This window comes from Myotis davidii, unplaced genomic scaffold (genome assembly GCF_000327345.1).
Source record: "Myotis davidii unplaced genomic scaffold, ASM32734v1 scaffold175, whole genome shotgun sequence".
Classification (NCBI taxonomy): Eukaryota; Metazoa; Chordata; class Mammalia; order Chiroptera; family Vespertilionidae; genus Myotis; species Myotis davidii.
The window spans coordinates 3225965-3241274 of record NW_006286972.1 but is presented as its reverse complement, the minus strand read 5'-3'; the positions used below and the strand labels follow the sequence as shown (position 1 = coordinate 3241274).

The following is a 15310-nucleotide window of genomic DNA, read 5'->3' as shown; positions in this document are numbered from 1 at the left end:
TAACTTAAATGGGAGGCCAGTGTCAGATGGGGAGGAATTTTGTACCTTTTGACCCACTTCATTCATTCCTCCCACCCACGCCCTCTGGCAACCACCTATCTGTTCTCTGTATCCATTAGTTCAGTTGTTCTATTTTTTTTGTTTTGTTTTTTTCAGATTCCACATATAAGGGAGATCATATCTTATTTGTCTTTCTCTGACTTGGTTTACTTATCATAATAGCCTCCAGATCCATCCAAGCTGTCACAAATGGCAAGATTTGATTCTTTTTTATGGCTGAATAATATTTGCATATATATGTGCACTCATATATCACCTTTTCTTTATTCATCTATTGATAGCAACTTACGTTGCTTCCATATTTTGGCTATAGTAAAACAACGCTATAGTGGACATAGGCATGCATATATCTTTTCAAATTAATGTTTTTATTATTCAGAAGTGGAATTGCTAGATCATAGGCAGTTCCATTTTTAATTTTTTGAGGAAACTCCATGCTCCTTTCCATTGTGGCTGCACCAGTCTGCATTCCCACCAACGATTCATGGGGGTTCCCTTTTTTCCACATCCTCACCAACATTTGTTGTTTGTTAATTTATTGATGATAGCCATTCCGACAAACTCCTTCAGTTTGTTCATCCAGTTTGGAACTTGGCCCTTTTGTGTGCTCAATTGTTATAGGGGCAGGAATCTTGAAATTTAGGTTGATGTCACTCCTCAGTGATTTTTTTTAAGGAAAATGAGCTTACCAGTTGCATTATGAGGGGAAAAGGAAGTATAAAAGCATTGAGCTGTCTCCTTGCCTGCCTGCTTTTCTCTTCTCCATAAGGATGCAGGGCTGGGCCTGTTGTCAGGGCTGCTAACAGCAGCAATCAGAGACTCTGCCCCGCTCTCCCCGAAACTCCTGAGCAGGCCCAGCACCAGACCTTGCACCGGCTCTAGATGGGAAAGTGCAGGGCAAGGAGAGCAGAGGAGGCTCAGGAATAAGTGGGTGCAGAAGCCTGGGAGCCCCATATCAGAGCAGGACCCCCTCAGCTGAGGCCCTGGCCTATGAGGCTGGTCAGGGAGGCTGAGTGGCCTGTGAAGGATGGGGGTGGGGTGGGGACGGGTGAGGCTTGACCCTGGGAAGGGGAGGTAACGGCAGGGGGTCTGTTGGGCAGGGTCAGCCTGGCGCTCCTGTGGCTGGTGTCCTGTGTTGGCTCTGTGAGCATGAGGAGGACTCCCTGACTGTGCCTGCCCTCCTTAGGGCCGCAGCCAGCTATTTCCCTCTGGACAGGATAGGCGGCACAAGAAGACTGCATGAGCCTGCATCGCTCATGGGGCATACCTGGGGGCAGTGACTAGGCCACCAGGCAGAGGCTCACTGAAACGTTTCTTCTGTGTGACTTCCCCAAAGGAGGGCCTGTGCTTGCAAGCTCAGTTAGAAGAGAGCCCAAAGCACCAAGTGGCAGCCCAACAAGAGGCGGACCTTGTGGGGACCCAGGTGTTGGTACAGCGTGTGGGGCTCTTGGAAGAGCCCGACCCAGGTGGGTGTCCCTCAGCAGCCAACGTGTGATTTGTGGGGCGGTTGGGAGCCTCACCATGATCGACTGCCTGAGTCATCTGGGTATGCTGTCCCTTTACTCTGCAGTGCTGGTGGTCAGCTCGGGGTGTCCCCACACGGGTCCTAGAGTCCAGGGGTGGGACAGGGCCCAGGTGTGTCAACAGAGGGCCTGATGGTACAGTCTCACCAGGGCTAACAGGAGGCTGTGGCAGCCAGGAGGTGGCAGATGGAAGAGCTGTGGTCATCCCAGGGGTGTGGCAGATGGGAACAGGTAGTGGCCTTGCTGTGGTCAGAGTGGATGTAAGACCAGACACAGATTCCAAAAGGGCTTGGGCAGCCCAGATGCCTGGTGTGCTAGCTTGGGACAGCCCTGGGGGTGGGCACTATTGTGTTCCGCATAGAGCTCAGGAGGCGAGGCAGAGAGTCCCATATGAGGGTCTGGTGGGTTCAGAGTCCCTCTGGGTACTCTGGCACAAGTGCCCATCTTGGCTCAGGCTCCCTCAGAGCTTGTGGAGCAGATGAGACGGGGCACGACCCTGATAGCCGAGGTCATGCCACACTTTTTTTTTTCACGCCACACTTGACATCTCCTCATGGTTCTCCTTCCTGCGCGAGAAGTGCCCCATGGCCACCATGCAGCACATTATGGTCCTTGGGCATGATGGACACATCTGATTACAGTCACCGCTACCTGACCTGAAGGAGCAGAGAGGGTGGTGGGACAGGGTTTGTGCAGGGGCAGCATTGGGTATGGTTCTGCACATTGACTGCTGGGCTGCCAGTCGTGTTCACTCCTGACACCAAATACACAGAGGAGTTTTTAAAATCTGAATTTCTGTTGTCTGAGGCATCTGAATACAAGTGTCCTGTCCCTGTTACGTGGGTGTCCTTGTGGGTCATGCCTGTCTTTCCTGTCTCCTTCCTCGTAGAGCTTGCTTGCATGCATCTTCCGGGTGTGCAGGGCCCAGCCGTGGAGGTGGAGACCAAAGTGGCAACACCAACCTTGGGTTTGGAAACGGAGGTTAAACTCTCAATGCTTCAAACAGAGCTCCAGGAAGAAATCAATCTGTTAAAAATAGAAAACCGAAATTTACATGAGAAGCTGCAGTGGGAAATCCGCCTGAAAGAGGACTTGGAGAAAGTGAGTTGTGAGTCCTTACGGGAGGCATGACTGCCACTTCCTCTGCGACCTTGTGGGAGCAGTGGCCTGGGCCAGAGGATGGATAGGAGGTCAGGCCACACATGTGCACGGTTAGGAGCGGGTTTGGTGTCTCCCTCAGTGGGAGTGAGCCTGCTCCCCAGCTGAGCCCAGAGCTCAGGGGCTGAGGGAGCAGCTGGTGTCTTCAGAGGATGCAGGAAGGGGCTTGAGCCACAGCTAACTTCAAGTCTTGTCCCCAGTGCCTCCAGTGGAGGTGTCTCGAACCCACAGGCTCTCCTGGGACCCTGAGTGATGAGCTTGCTGCTGCACCATTGTACAGGCTGATAAACAGATAAACATAGACTTGCTGAGTTATTGAAGGGCTTCATTATATAGCAGCACAGTTTTATCACTTTGTAGGAATATTGCAATTAAGGTGACTAGGACTTTTAAGTCTTTTCCACATGTGGAAACTAGTAATAAAATGGCAGCCCTCAGTGTAACCTTGTCAATAACATCATGAAAAGGTAACGAACTACACACTCCAATTAAAAGGCAAAATTTGTCAGAATGGATTTTTAAAATACCCAACTATATGCTGTCCATATGTATAATATAATAAATAAATACATGCTCTTTTCCTTCAGCCACTCACATAGCTGCTTAAAACCCTTGGCATCTGTACTAAGGGTCTTGTATGTTAATGAGAAGAATGATGGCTGGGGACCCCTGCATGGGTCATATTTTTATTTTGTATATTAACTATTTTTGGATTGGGTCCTGGACATTGTGGAGCGTCTGGATTCTGTTATATTCCTCTGAAGAATAATGATTCTGTGTTTCAGTAGGCAGTTAACCTGCCTAGATTCAGTCGCACACTCCTTCCCTGGACTGAAGTGTACTGCTCAGTTCATTTAGTTTTTGCCAGCTTGCCCTTGGAGTCTGCCATCACACATGGGGGTCAGGCAGGAACCTAAATTTAGGGCTTGGTTTATTCCAGATTTTGCTCTCGGTCTCTGGCTCTGTCCTAAATCACTTTCCTCTCTCACTTTCCAGCCCCTCTGTTCAAATAAGTAAGATTATGGAATTCTTGTGAGCACAGCACACACAGTAAATCACCTAGTGCCATTTCTTTCAGATGCTCTCTGGGCCTTCAGGTAGTTTCTTATATTTTATCCAGAGTTTATAGTTGTGATCTCTGGGAAGTTTGGTCTCATTAGGACTTCTCAACCATCATCACAAGCAGGGCCCTAAACTTCATTTTTAAATAACTTTTAAATAAGGAGTGGAAGTCAGTCTTACGTATCTGTTTTGATTTTGTTTACTTCTTTATCATGTTTAGTAGTGTGTTGACCTATTTCTTTTTAAAAAAACCTACACACCAGGATATTTGCCTGCCGCTTTCTGATTCATCCTCTGTTTCACGAGACACCTCATTTAAAAGTATTAGTTTTAGCTCATCAGCCTCTTGCTCAGGTTCCTGTATAGTATCCTGGAATATACATTGTGCAAGTCCAAAGACACGAACTCCTGACACTGTCTGCTGCTCTCATCTCCCTCAGACTTCTATTCTTGCTAGTGGTGCTTCAGCTATGTTAGGGGTCGAGTTGGCCTTTTTATCAACAGATGACCTGTGATATGTCAGATTTTTCCCTATTGCTGGTCTAGGTGCAACAGAGAAGGCCTTCAGCCCGTCTTTGGGTTCAGTTCAGTTAGTTTTTGTCCAGGCTTGCCAACTCCAGACAGAGCTGTTGGTTCCATGTGGATACCTTTTACTTAAGCAACTAGTTTAAGTTTGTTCCTTTTAGGTTTATTCTGTTCCCATCAACACACAAAGCAGTCCCATTGCTCTGCTCAGCACAATGCCTGTATGTTGTGGAAGCTTCTCTGTCTTCAGAGATGGATTTTGATTTTTGCTGCCAATAATCTTTTCCTTTAACTCCTTTCCTCTTAAATATAATTGTTATCTATAGGGAAGACATAATTTAGTTGAAGATCATCAGGAAGAACTGAGGAAAGCTAAGGAGCAGATTCAGCTAATGAAACAAGAACTCAAAGAAAGAGAAGCAGGGTGGAAAGATACAAGTGAAGCCCTAAAGAGAGAAGCTGAAGAGAAGTTAACCCTGATGCTCCTTGACCTGAGAGAACAGGCTGAATTGGAGAAACAGTCAATAATAAACGGGTTTGAGCTTCGAGAAATTGAAATGAGGCAACTCCAGGATCAGCAGGCTGCCCAGATCCTGGACTTGGAGGGGTCCCTGAAGGAGCAGCAGGGCCGCCTGAGGCAACTGGAGCTTGGCCTTGCTGGGGACGAGTCTCTGCAGAGCGGCCAGGAGCCGAGCAGTGGACTGGCCCTGGTGGACCAGGACCAGGACCTGGAGCTTGCTCCCCCCGATCTGAAGAAGGACTGCGCCCTTCAGCTGATGCTGGCCCAGAACAGGTGGGTGACATTCTTGTAGCCATTGGTTAGTTTGGCGCCATCTGCCTGGTTCCATGAGAGACCTGACCCAGGACACCTGGTAGAGGGTGGGAGGCAGATCTGGGAAGACGTTCTGTGGGCTCTCAGTGATGTCCTGAGTCCTGGACACTAGTTCTTCATCCTAAAATGAGAACGGGACATTTGGCTCTGTAAACAGGGTGTGCTGACATGTCATTTTTGTTCTGTTTGCACATTTTAAAATTTCAGTAGCACAACTGTAGACCTAATTTATTATAAGGATATGTAGTTCATTCACATAAGTTTTGTGTGTGTGTGTTTTTTAAACATATATAATTTTTTTTTTACTAAAAAATATACATCTCCCGGTTTTAAATAGATTTAGAATGTGATTTGGTTCTTTTTCTGTAAACCTGGCCTATCATGTCAGGGTTTTCGTGAGTTTTGGGGTCAGTGGACATGCTGTTGGTTCTGCTGCTTCTCGTGTGTCAGTTGCTCCCCAGCATCATGCGGGAGGTGCAAGAGCTTCTGCTCTGGGGTCTGAGAACTTGAGTTCAATCCTGATGCATCATGTGGGTACGAAACCTGAGTGCTCTCAGGTAAAGGTTAAGTGGGGTAATCCATGGAAACGCCTTTTTCAAATCTGGTAGACACCAGCATGTAAAACTAGTCACAGCTTTTGTTTTTGTGAACTCACCAAGCCGTGCCACTAACATAACGTGGACCAGTAGAAGGTCCAGGCTCCTCCCTGTTCCTGGTGGGATTCTGGGTGCTTTAATGAGAAGGCATCTTCCTGCCTCTGCTTTGCCAGCCAGTGCCTCCTGCGGCTCTTTTAATTCACGTCGGTTAATTCACAACTGAAGAGTGTTTCTGAGGTCTTTTGAATGCTTTTTGTGGGCATGTGGGCTCCTGTGAGTGCTCGTGCTGCCCCTTTCCTGTCGAGATCCTTCTCTTGTAACAGTCATGCCTGCTTTTCCGTGGTGTCTGTTGGGAGCGTACATGTGGCTTCTTGCTGTGGGTCCTGTGTCCTCCACTTCAGGCTGTGCCTTGCTGGGGACGAGTCTCTGCAGAGCGGCCAGGAGCCTGGGCTCTGGCCTCTGAGTCCTCCGCCTTCATATGGCCCCTTTACTCCGCTTCCTGCTGGTGGTGTGCTCTCAGGCCATTTGTGGCAGAGGGAGGAGTAAGGACAGTTAGACCCATGAATGATGACCTTGTCAATAGAGGTATTTCCTGCAGGAAATGTGAAGAGGTTGCTGCTTTTACGACTACATGTTTTGCTGTCTGTTCACTTTGCATGTCATCTCAGGTTTTTAGAACAACGTAAAGAAATCACAGAGAAATTCACTGCAGAACGAGATGCCCTCCTACGGGAGGCCCAGGAGAAGCACGCCAGCGAGCTCCAGCTCCTGCAGGAGAAACACCAGCAGCACGTTCTGTCCCTGACAGCAGAACTCGAGGCCAAGCACCAGGCCAGTGTCGAGGAGCTAAAGGCTATGTTCCAGAGAGAGCAGTGGGCTCTTTCAGAAGCTCGTGTGGCTGAACTGCAGACAAAACATGCTGCTGAAATCCATGCTCTGGAGACGAGACATTTGTCACAGCTGGACTCTGTGGAGTCCTGTTACCTGTCTGAAATTCAGGCCCTCCGGGATGAGCACGGGCGGGCCCTAGAACTGTTGCGAGGGGACCTTGAGGAACAACTGCAGAAAAAGGACTCTTCTCACCAAATGATTTTGACTCAGGAGTTAGAGAAACTTCAGCGGAAACACGATGAAGAGCTTGAGTCTGCAAAGGGCAGCTGGAAAGCTGAACTGAGCACTGAACACACTGAGAGTTTGAGGGCCCTGGCTGCAGAGCTTCGGGGGGCTCACCAGGTGAGGACCGGGCCCTTTCCCTGTCTCAGGACAGTTGTCTTCCAGTGGCCTGTGTGATTCACTGCACTCTTGTGTGTCCATGAGTGTGCACCTACACGAGTGTGTCAGTGTCTGTGCAAGCCCGTGTCTGCGTGTCTCACTATTCCTTTCAGCGGTGACTGTTTTCCTCATGAGGGAGGTCTAGAACAGTGAGTTTTAAGGGTTTCTTTGTTCACATGATCACAGACTTTTGGGAAGGCTTAGGCTCACCAACCTAGGGAAGTGTGCATATGATCTCACTGGCTCACAGTGCTCCTCGTGTCTGTGCTGGCCCTCTTTGTGAGCCCGGCATTCCAGGGCCTCAGCTTTGTTTTGCTCTTGTGCATATGTACCCTTGGCTTTCCTTTGTGGGTGCTCCATAAAATTAACCCTCTGTCATGTGTACAGCAGTGACTTGAAGTTTGGTATGAAAGGGAATTTCTGGAGAAAGCCCAGGAGCCCTGGGCTGGCACCCATCTTTGTAACCTGCATCTGTGTGTCTTGAATAGGATATGTGTATTTGGCCTAAAACTTTAGAGTCACAGTAGATGGGGCTGCACTGCCCAAGTTTGTGGGCCAGCTGGGCATGTCAGGCCTCCAGGGGCAGACTGTGTCAGGTACTGCCCCATGCAGGGTAGGACGTGTGCCTTCAGTTCTACAGTGTGGGTGCTGAGGTAGGGTGGGTGGGGTGCAGTGTCCTGTGGACTCTCTTGGCAGGAGGAGTTGGCTGGAGCCCTGCTGAATCAGAGGCGCCTGCTGGAGGAGGAAAAGAGTGTGGCCCTGGACCGGGTGCATGCTGAGGTCCTCCTTCTGGGGCAGCAGCACCAGGCTGCCCTGCAGGAGCTTGGTGACATGCACGCGGCTGAGATGCAGAGGCAGAGGGCAGAGCAGCAGGTATTGCAGGAGAGGGCTATGCAGGTGAGCTGCCCCGAGTGTGCATTGTGGCCCCTTCTTGGGTAGAAGAGGAATCTGGGATCGCCAGGGGGTGGACTCTGGCGCCACAGGGTGCCGGGCCTCCTGGGGCTTCTCATTGGAATGCACACTCCTTGTAGATGGTACAGGGCATTGGTGAAGCCTGTGGGGCTGCTTGCTGGGTGGGCCTTGGACATGCGAAGAGGATCCAGGATCTATTAGGAGCCTGGCTACCAGCCCTCAATAGTGTCTTCTCTGCAGAGTGGTTCCTGCCTTGTGTACCCCATAGCACACCTTAAGACTCCAGGGCCTGTGGCTGGATCATGGGCATGGCTCCCCACAAACTCCGACCACATATGCCCTCTGCTCCTGGCTCCTGTGTTTCTGCTTAGTCTCATGGCCACGTGCTACCTTGCTTTTCCTATGACATACCAGCGGTACTCTTCTCTGAACGTGTCCTTGTCCCTTGCATGGAAACTCCTACTCTCTCTTCTTTTCATCAAATCACCTTCTAAATGAGCCTTTCCCTGACTGATTAATTTGTCTCCCACCTCCTCCCCTCTGGCCCCACAGCACTGTCTCCCAGCAGAGTATGTGGCAGGTTGTGCTTGTCCTGTCTGTCCTCTGCTCTGTTTGTTGTTGCATCTCTGGGCCCAGAGCAACATCCAGACCGAGGCCTCCCCAGGAGCGGGAGCTCGTCAAGAGGGGCTTTGATGCAGGGGCCAGCCTCTCCAGCCCCTGTCCCCTTAGCGTCTCCTCAGCCCCTTCGTTGTTCCTTTAGGTTCCCCTCCACTTCTTCAGTGTCCCCAAGCCCCTTGAGTTGCTGTCCTGAGGGGCCATCACAGAGGGTTACATGGCCTCTGGGAAGCTGCTTCACTACAGCGAGGAAGAGTGGAAGTTGTAAGGTGGACAAGCCATCGACCTCTCATTACCTTTATTGTTCAATTGCTCTGGTAAAAGGCATGTGACAGTGGGGTGCTGGCAGGTTCTGTGAGCTCCTGTGTGAGGGGGACACTCTTCCCCATGTGTCCAAGGGGCTGGAACGCACCTGGGTGGCAGGCCCTGCAACCTCACTGCATAACTATGGTTTGCAGTTCAGGATCCAGGCACAGCGTGTCTGGGTGGGTTAGCACCCCAAGTGTGGGCAGCTGTCCCCCTCTCCTGAGGTGCTGCCCTGAGACCTACAGACACGCTGAGGGTGTCTCAGACTCTGACTTACCATCCTCCCGCTGAAGAATCCCATCCCTGACACATCCTTGCCCATTTTATCTGTTGGCGACATGAAGAGCCATACACACTTTGAGACTGCTTGTCATTTATGTTTTTTTTTAAACTCGTGTTGACTCTTGTCTGCTCCTAGGGCATTTGGGAGTATTTTTCCAGTTGTGGTACCAATTCAAGAATGTTATCCCTTTACTCTGCTAGTAAGGATGTGAGTGTTAGGTACTCTTGAAGTGACCTTTTGTCTAGCTTATTTTTTATTTCTAGGAAGAAAACAATGGGACATGCTGTTTCTGCTCCTATTTTAATGTTTTATTGGAGGAGATTTTAACATACACAGGAATAGAACAGTTCAGTAAAACTTCATATCTGGCTACCCGGTGGAATAGGTGGCAATCATAGTGCATCAGTACCCCCGACCCCCAATTATTTGAAGCAAATTCCATATGTCATGTGTTTTCAGTATCTCTCTACCAAGGAAGGTCTTTTTCTCTCCAATGTAACATAATCATAACCCATTCTAACCTAAAAAATCAAGTTATTTTTAAATTTCATCCCATATCCAGCCCAAGTTGCTGTCTCTTCCTTTGGTTTTCATGTCAGGATGCACACATGGTCCCATTTGCACTAGGTCTGTTTTTATTGCTTCCTGGGATGTCGGCTAACACTTCCCCCTATTCCCTGTAAACATGCCTGCAGACCTTTATAATGATTGGAGTCAGGTCCATGACTTGATGCGAACTCTTGTAGGTATTGGCATGTTCCTCCTGCGGTCTTCCCTCAGGCTTTACTGCAAACAGATATTACATAAAGCCTTGCTGGGCATTTCTTGGGATGCCAGGATCATCATCCCCAAAATAGCTGGGACACACTGTTCTTCCTCTGCGAATAGGTCTTATCTGGGCTACAAATATCTTGCACCTGTTGAAAAGCTGTGCCACTCATCAGAAGACTGACTTAATGTGTGAGGTGATTGGGTCACTTTCCAGGTTCCCTCCCTCTGGGGTGTGGCTGTGAGAAAAGTGTTCTGAACGTAAGCTTGGTTTCCTTTTCTTGGAGATGCCCCTCCATGCAGAACCCTTCCTCAGGTGATAACACCAAGCAGGGTCTGGAAAGAGAAGTAAACCATAGTGTGACCAGTACTGTTTGCTCAAGGCAATTTCATCTTTTCTTGGTTAAAAAAAAATCTATTTATATGATAATTTTTGAAAATATTAAGAGAACCTGTGGTCAGTTTAGATATAGTTTGAATGTCTTTATTACTATGTTGATGTTCTTTGTGCAGTACTATTTACTTTTTATCTTCTCCAGGCATATCTGTTGTTTAAAATATTTTTTTTAATCCTCACCTGAGGATTTTTATTTATTATTGATTTTAGAGGGAGAGGAAGGAAGAAGGAGAGAGAGAAACGTTGTTCAGTTGCCTCCCATATGTGCCCCAACCGGCGATCAAACTCTCGACCCTTCAGTGTTCAGCACAGCATTCTGGCCAAGGCTCTATTGTGTTTTCCTAATGATTTATATATATGACATTTTCCCTATAATTCTGTGGATTTTTAGAAAAACTCAAGAACATATTTTTCTTATGTTGGCCTTAACATTAAAACATGGCAAATTAAACAGAATTTTACCCAAGTCTGGAACTAGAAGTGATTGTCTGTAAGGGATCTGATGAGTGGATTCCTGTGAGTCGAACCTTCTTTGATTCTGTGCATTCATGCCAGGGGTGGCCTAAAGATGTGCTCTCCTGCCCAATATCCAAAGCCCGGTACTGGGCCTTTGAGGTTGCACATCGAGTGCTCTCTGCACCCTTTCCTGAGTGTGCCTTGGCTCCCTCCTGCACGGGTTGGAAGGGCCCCCCTTCCCCACCCTCAGTACGGCCTCTCCCGGCTCCTGCATGACTCTGGATGTTCTCCAGAGTGCTGCCACGTCTAATCTTGGCCTCCCTCATGGTGCACTTATGCGAGGTCCTGTGCCAGGCTTGGGGCACACTAGGCAGGACAGGCACACTGCTCCTCATAAGTGGATAGTTGGCATGGGGCTTTGAGTTTGCTGCTCTTCTGCCTAGTTTGTGTGTCTTGTTAGACTTTGTGTATGTCTGTCAACTGCCTTAAAACCCTTCCTGAAAGTGAAGGTTAAAAAATAAGTGATATGCTTAGCTTTCAACTGCTTTTAGGAATTGCAGTTCTGTGTCGCCGGTGAGACGAGGAAGGGGCTTGACATCATTGGTGGCTGGTTCTTTGTTTTCTTGCCAACTTAATGTTAATAGTTTAAAAAGTTATTCTACATATATAACTTCATTCCTTCCTCCATTGTGCTAATGTTGTTGTGCAAAGTACATATGTATACATTTTATACTCATTGCTCTATGCAGGTGTTTTTTAAATCAGCTAGGAGAGCCCTGGCCCGTGTGCTCAGTAGCTAGAGCGTTGGTCCACGCACTGAAGGGTCACAAGTTCAATCCTGGAGGGCACATACTTGGGTTACAGGTTCCATCTCCATTCCCAGTTGGAGTGCATGTGGGTGGCAACCAATTAATGTGTCTTACATCAATGTTTCTCTCCTCCCTTTCTTCCTCCCCTTCACTCTCTATAAAAGTCAGTGGGAAAAATATCCTCTGGTTAAGATGAACTAAAATAAAGAAATAAATCAGATAGGAGTAAAAAGAGTTACCAACAAAAACTACATTTGTTTTGTCTTTTATATTTATCTGAATAGTTAACTATACCAGTGTTCTTTATTTCTTCACCTGGATTCAAGTTGTTGTCCAATGTCCTTTCACTTTAGCCTGAAGAACTCTCTTTAGTATTTCTTCAGAGTAGGCTCATTAGTGATGAATTCTCTTAGTTCTTATTTATCTGGGAATATCTTCATTTTTCATTCATTTTGGAGAGTTTCCTGGATTAGAATTCTTGGTTGGCAGTCTTACTCTTTCAGCTCTTTGAACGTGTCATCTCACTGCCTCTTGACCTCAGCTTTATGATGAGAATTTAGCTGGGTATTCATCTGCTGAGGGTCCCTTGTGTTGCATTGCTTCACATTCATTGGTTGATTCTGGTATGTGCCCTGACAGCATTTTTCGTATTTAATCATATCTTTGTACAGGGTGAATTTGAACGGGGAAAGGAGGCTGCTTTGCATGAAAAAGAGGAGATGCACAGATTGGAGTGGGAGCGGGCGCAGTCTCTTCACCAGAAAGAGAAGGAGTCTCTGTCCCTGCAGCTTCAGGAGAAAAGCAACCAAGTTCTGCAGGTGTGTGGATAGTCTTTGCTGCTTAGTACTTGTCTGTGTGGTAAAATATGCATAACACGAAATTTCCCACTTTAACCATTTTTAAGTCATCACATTCACACTGTTGTGCAACCATCACCACCATCCATTTCCAGAACTTTTCCATCTTCCCAAAGTGAAACTCTGTCCCCATTAAACTCTAATTCCCCACCTTCTCCCCCAGCCTCTGGCACTTACCATCTGCCTTTTGTCTCTATGATCTGACTGTGTGAAATCATGCAGTATTTGTCCTTTTGTGACTGGCTCATTTCACTGAGGATAATGTCCTCAGGGCCCATCCATGTTGTAGCAGGTGTCAGAATGCTCTTCCTTTTTTTAAAAAAAATATGTTTTTATTGATTTCAGAGAGAAAGGGAGAGGGAGAGAAAGATAGAAACATCAATGATGAGAGAGAATCATTGATTGGCTGCCTCCTGCACACCCACTACTGGGGATTGAGCCCGTGCCCCAGGCATGTGCCCTTGACCAGAATCAAACCTGGGACCCTTCAGTCCCCAGGCCGACACTCTATCCACTGAGCCAAATCAGTTAGGGCAGAATGTTCTTTCTTTTTAAGGCTGAATATTCCTTCATATGCATGTTGATATAAGAACTTATATCAAATCTGTCGAGAATTTTCATAAAGAGTTTATTTGAGCCAAACTGACTACATGCCAGAAGCAAGATCTCAAATCCTCCAGGGAATCAACAGTTTGCAGTTCCTTTTATGCATTTGGAATTAAGGAGGGAATGTGAGGAAGATTACATGAAGGTGGGAAAAGACAGGGTGAGGATTAGATTATGGGATAGTTAACAAGATCATGTCTCCCTGGAGGTGGGGGGGCGGGATGTTAAAATAACAATTTAAATTTTAAAATTTAATAGAACTATTTTCTCTAGTCAGTTTTGTTAAGATGCTCATTTTTCTCTCTTCCTCTTGATCACATATTAGTACTTCCTCCCACTTTTGGCAGGGGGAGGGAGCAGGACAGGCTGAGGCGAGTCTGTTGTCCCACAGGCTCTCTGAGTAGAACCGGCCATCCTGATGGCCTGTGTGCCCTGGCCACCAGTCATGGGTGTGGCTAACCCGAAAGTCATGGCTATGGGGCTCACTGCAGTGAGGCCCTAGGTGTCCACCATCCACTGACTGCCATCTGCTATCCATACTCTACCAGCCGGGGCCACAGTCTGGCCTTGAGTGGTCTGGACATGCAGGTCCATGTGCTGGCAGCGTTTGGTGTACATGGTTCATCTTCTGAATCTTTGTTCATTTTGAGTCATTTTTTGCCATCTTGAAACTTATAATTCTGTTTCATTTTTTTAAATTTTTCCAGCTACTAGGTGACAGTCTGATGTAACCAGTGGTTTATGGAATCCCTGTTCCTTTCTAATTTCCCTCCAAGCACAACATTGAAACTGTGTTTAGTTTGCTGGTTTTCCCTATAGTAAATTGGTTTCAAAATCACATTCTTCTTTTTCCTGTGGCTTGTGCTTTATTTTTGTATTTTCTAACATTACTTTATGGGTCCCATGCTTGTGCTCCCTTGTTCATTTTTTTCACTCTACAAACCTGCTCTTGGATGAAGGGACATCCATGGCAGTGTGGTGCAGTTCCTGCACTGCTTCTCCATCTGCTGGTGGCTCCTCCTGGCTCATCCTGGCCGAGGCCATGGGCACGTCAGACTGTCGGTCCCTTGCAGCCATGGGTTGTCCAGTTGTCTTCCAAGGAGGTGGGACTGGGGTGCTGGTGGCCCCACTGGGCACATGTGTGGTCTGTTGTGTCCTCTGTTGTTTCATCCTCTGATTTCTGGTCCTCATTCAGGTGTTTAGAAAGATTCCCAGGTGATTCTAACGTGCAGCCAAGGTTGAGAACCACTGCTCTGGGAGAACACCCATGTTCTCATTGGTAAACTGGACCGAAACTGAGAAGTCACCACTGTTGGCAATGAGCTCAGGGGAGAGGGCTCAGGTGCTCAGGTTGCTCTGTTGCTGGAAGACACTAGTCCAGTGATGGCGAACCTATGACACGCATGTCAGAGGTGACACGCGAACTCATTTTTTTGGTTGATTTTTCTTTGTTAAATGGCATTTAAATATATAAAATAAATATCAAAAATATAAATCTTTGTTTTACTATGGTTGCAAATACCAAAAAATTTCTATATGTGACACGGCACCAGAGTTAAGTTAGGGTTTTTCAAAATGCTGACACGCCGAGCTCAATTCTCTCTCATCGATGTTTCTAACTATCTATCTCTCTCCCTTCCTCTCTGTAAAAAATCAATAAAAGATATTAAAAAATATATATATATATTTTAAAAAAAGACTCTGCGATCGACTTTTGTTTTTAGAGAGAATTTTGTAAGAGGGATGTTCATTTGCCTGGCAACTGATTTTTATTCTGAATTGGTCCCTCCCTCCCTCTCTGGACTGACAGGCCGGGAGGGTTATATGTTTCATTTTTGTAGGCAGAGAGTATTGGAGCAAAGACCTTATTAATAATCTGCCCTGACTGGTTTGGCTCAGTGGATAGAGCGTCGGCCTGCGGACTGAAGGGTCCCAGGTTCCTAGTCCAGTGATGGCGAACCTATGACACGCATGTCAGAGGTGACACGCGAACTCATTTTTTTGGTTGATTTTTCTTTGTTAAATGGCATTTAAATATATAAAATAAATATCAAAAATATAAATCTTTGTTTTACTATGGTTGCAAATACCAAAAAATTTCTATATGTGACACGGCACCAGAGTTAAGTTAGGGTTTTTCAAAATGCTGACACGCTGAGCTCAAAAGGTTCGCCATCATTGCACTACTAGTCTCTTCTCTAAGCTGCCCAGATGGCTCAGGAGCTCATGGTAGCTGGTGCCGCCCACCCACCCAGCCCATTAAGACTCTGCGA

General features: G+C 47.2%; 1 protein-coding gene across 7 annotated transcripts in view; it reads left to right on the top strand.

Annotated features, from left to right (window-relative positions):
• PCNT (pericentrin) overlaps positions 1-15310 on the top strand; it is a 90905-nt gene that overhangs the window by 21640 nt on the left and 53955 nt on the right. For 5 of the 7 annotated variants that reach the window (XM_015560688.1, XM_015560689.1, XM_015560690.1 and 2 more), the window contains exons 11-16: positions 1397-1526; positions 2473-2684; positions 4655-5121; positions 6425-6989; positions 7725-7925; positions 12246-12392. In XM_015560688.1, the coding sequence (XP_015416174.1) occupies positions 1397-1526; positions 2473-2684; positions 4655-5121; positions 6425-6989; positions 7725-7925; positions 12246-12392 (1722 nt within the window). The remainder of the gene's footprint in view (positions 1-1396; positions 1527-2472; positions 2685-4654; positions 5122-6424; positions 6990-7724; positions 7926-12245; positions 12393-15310) is intronic. The other 2 variants (XM_015560693.1, XM_015560691.1) reach the window with 1 other exon arrangement.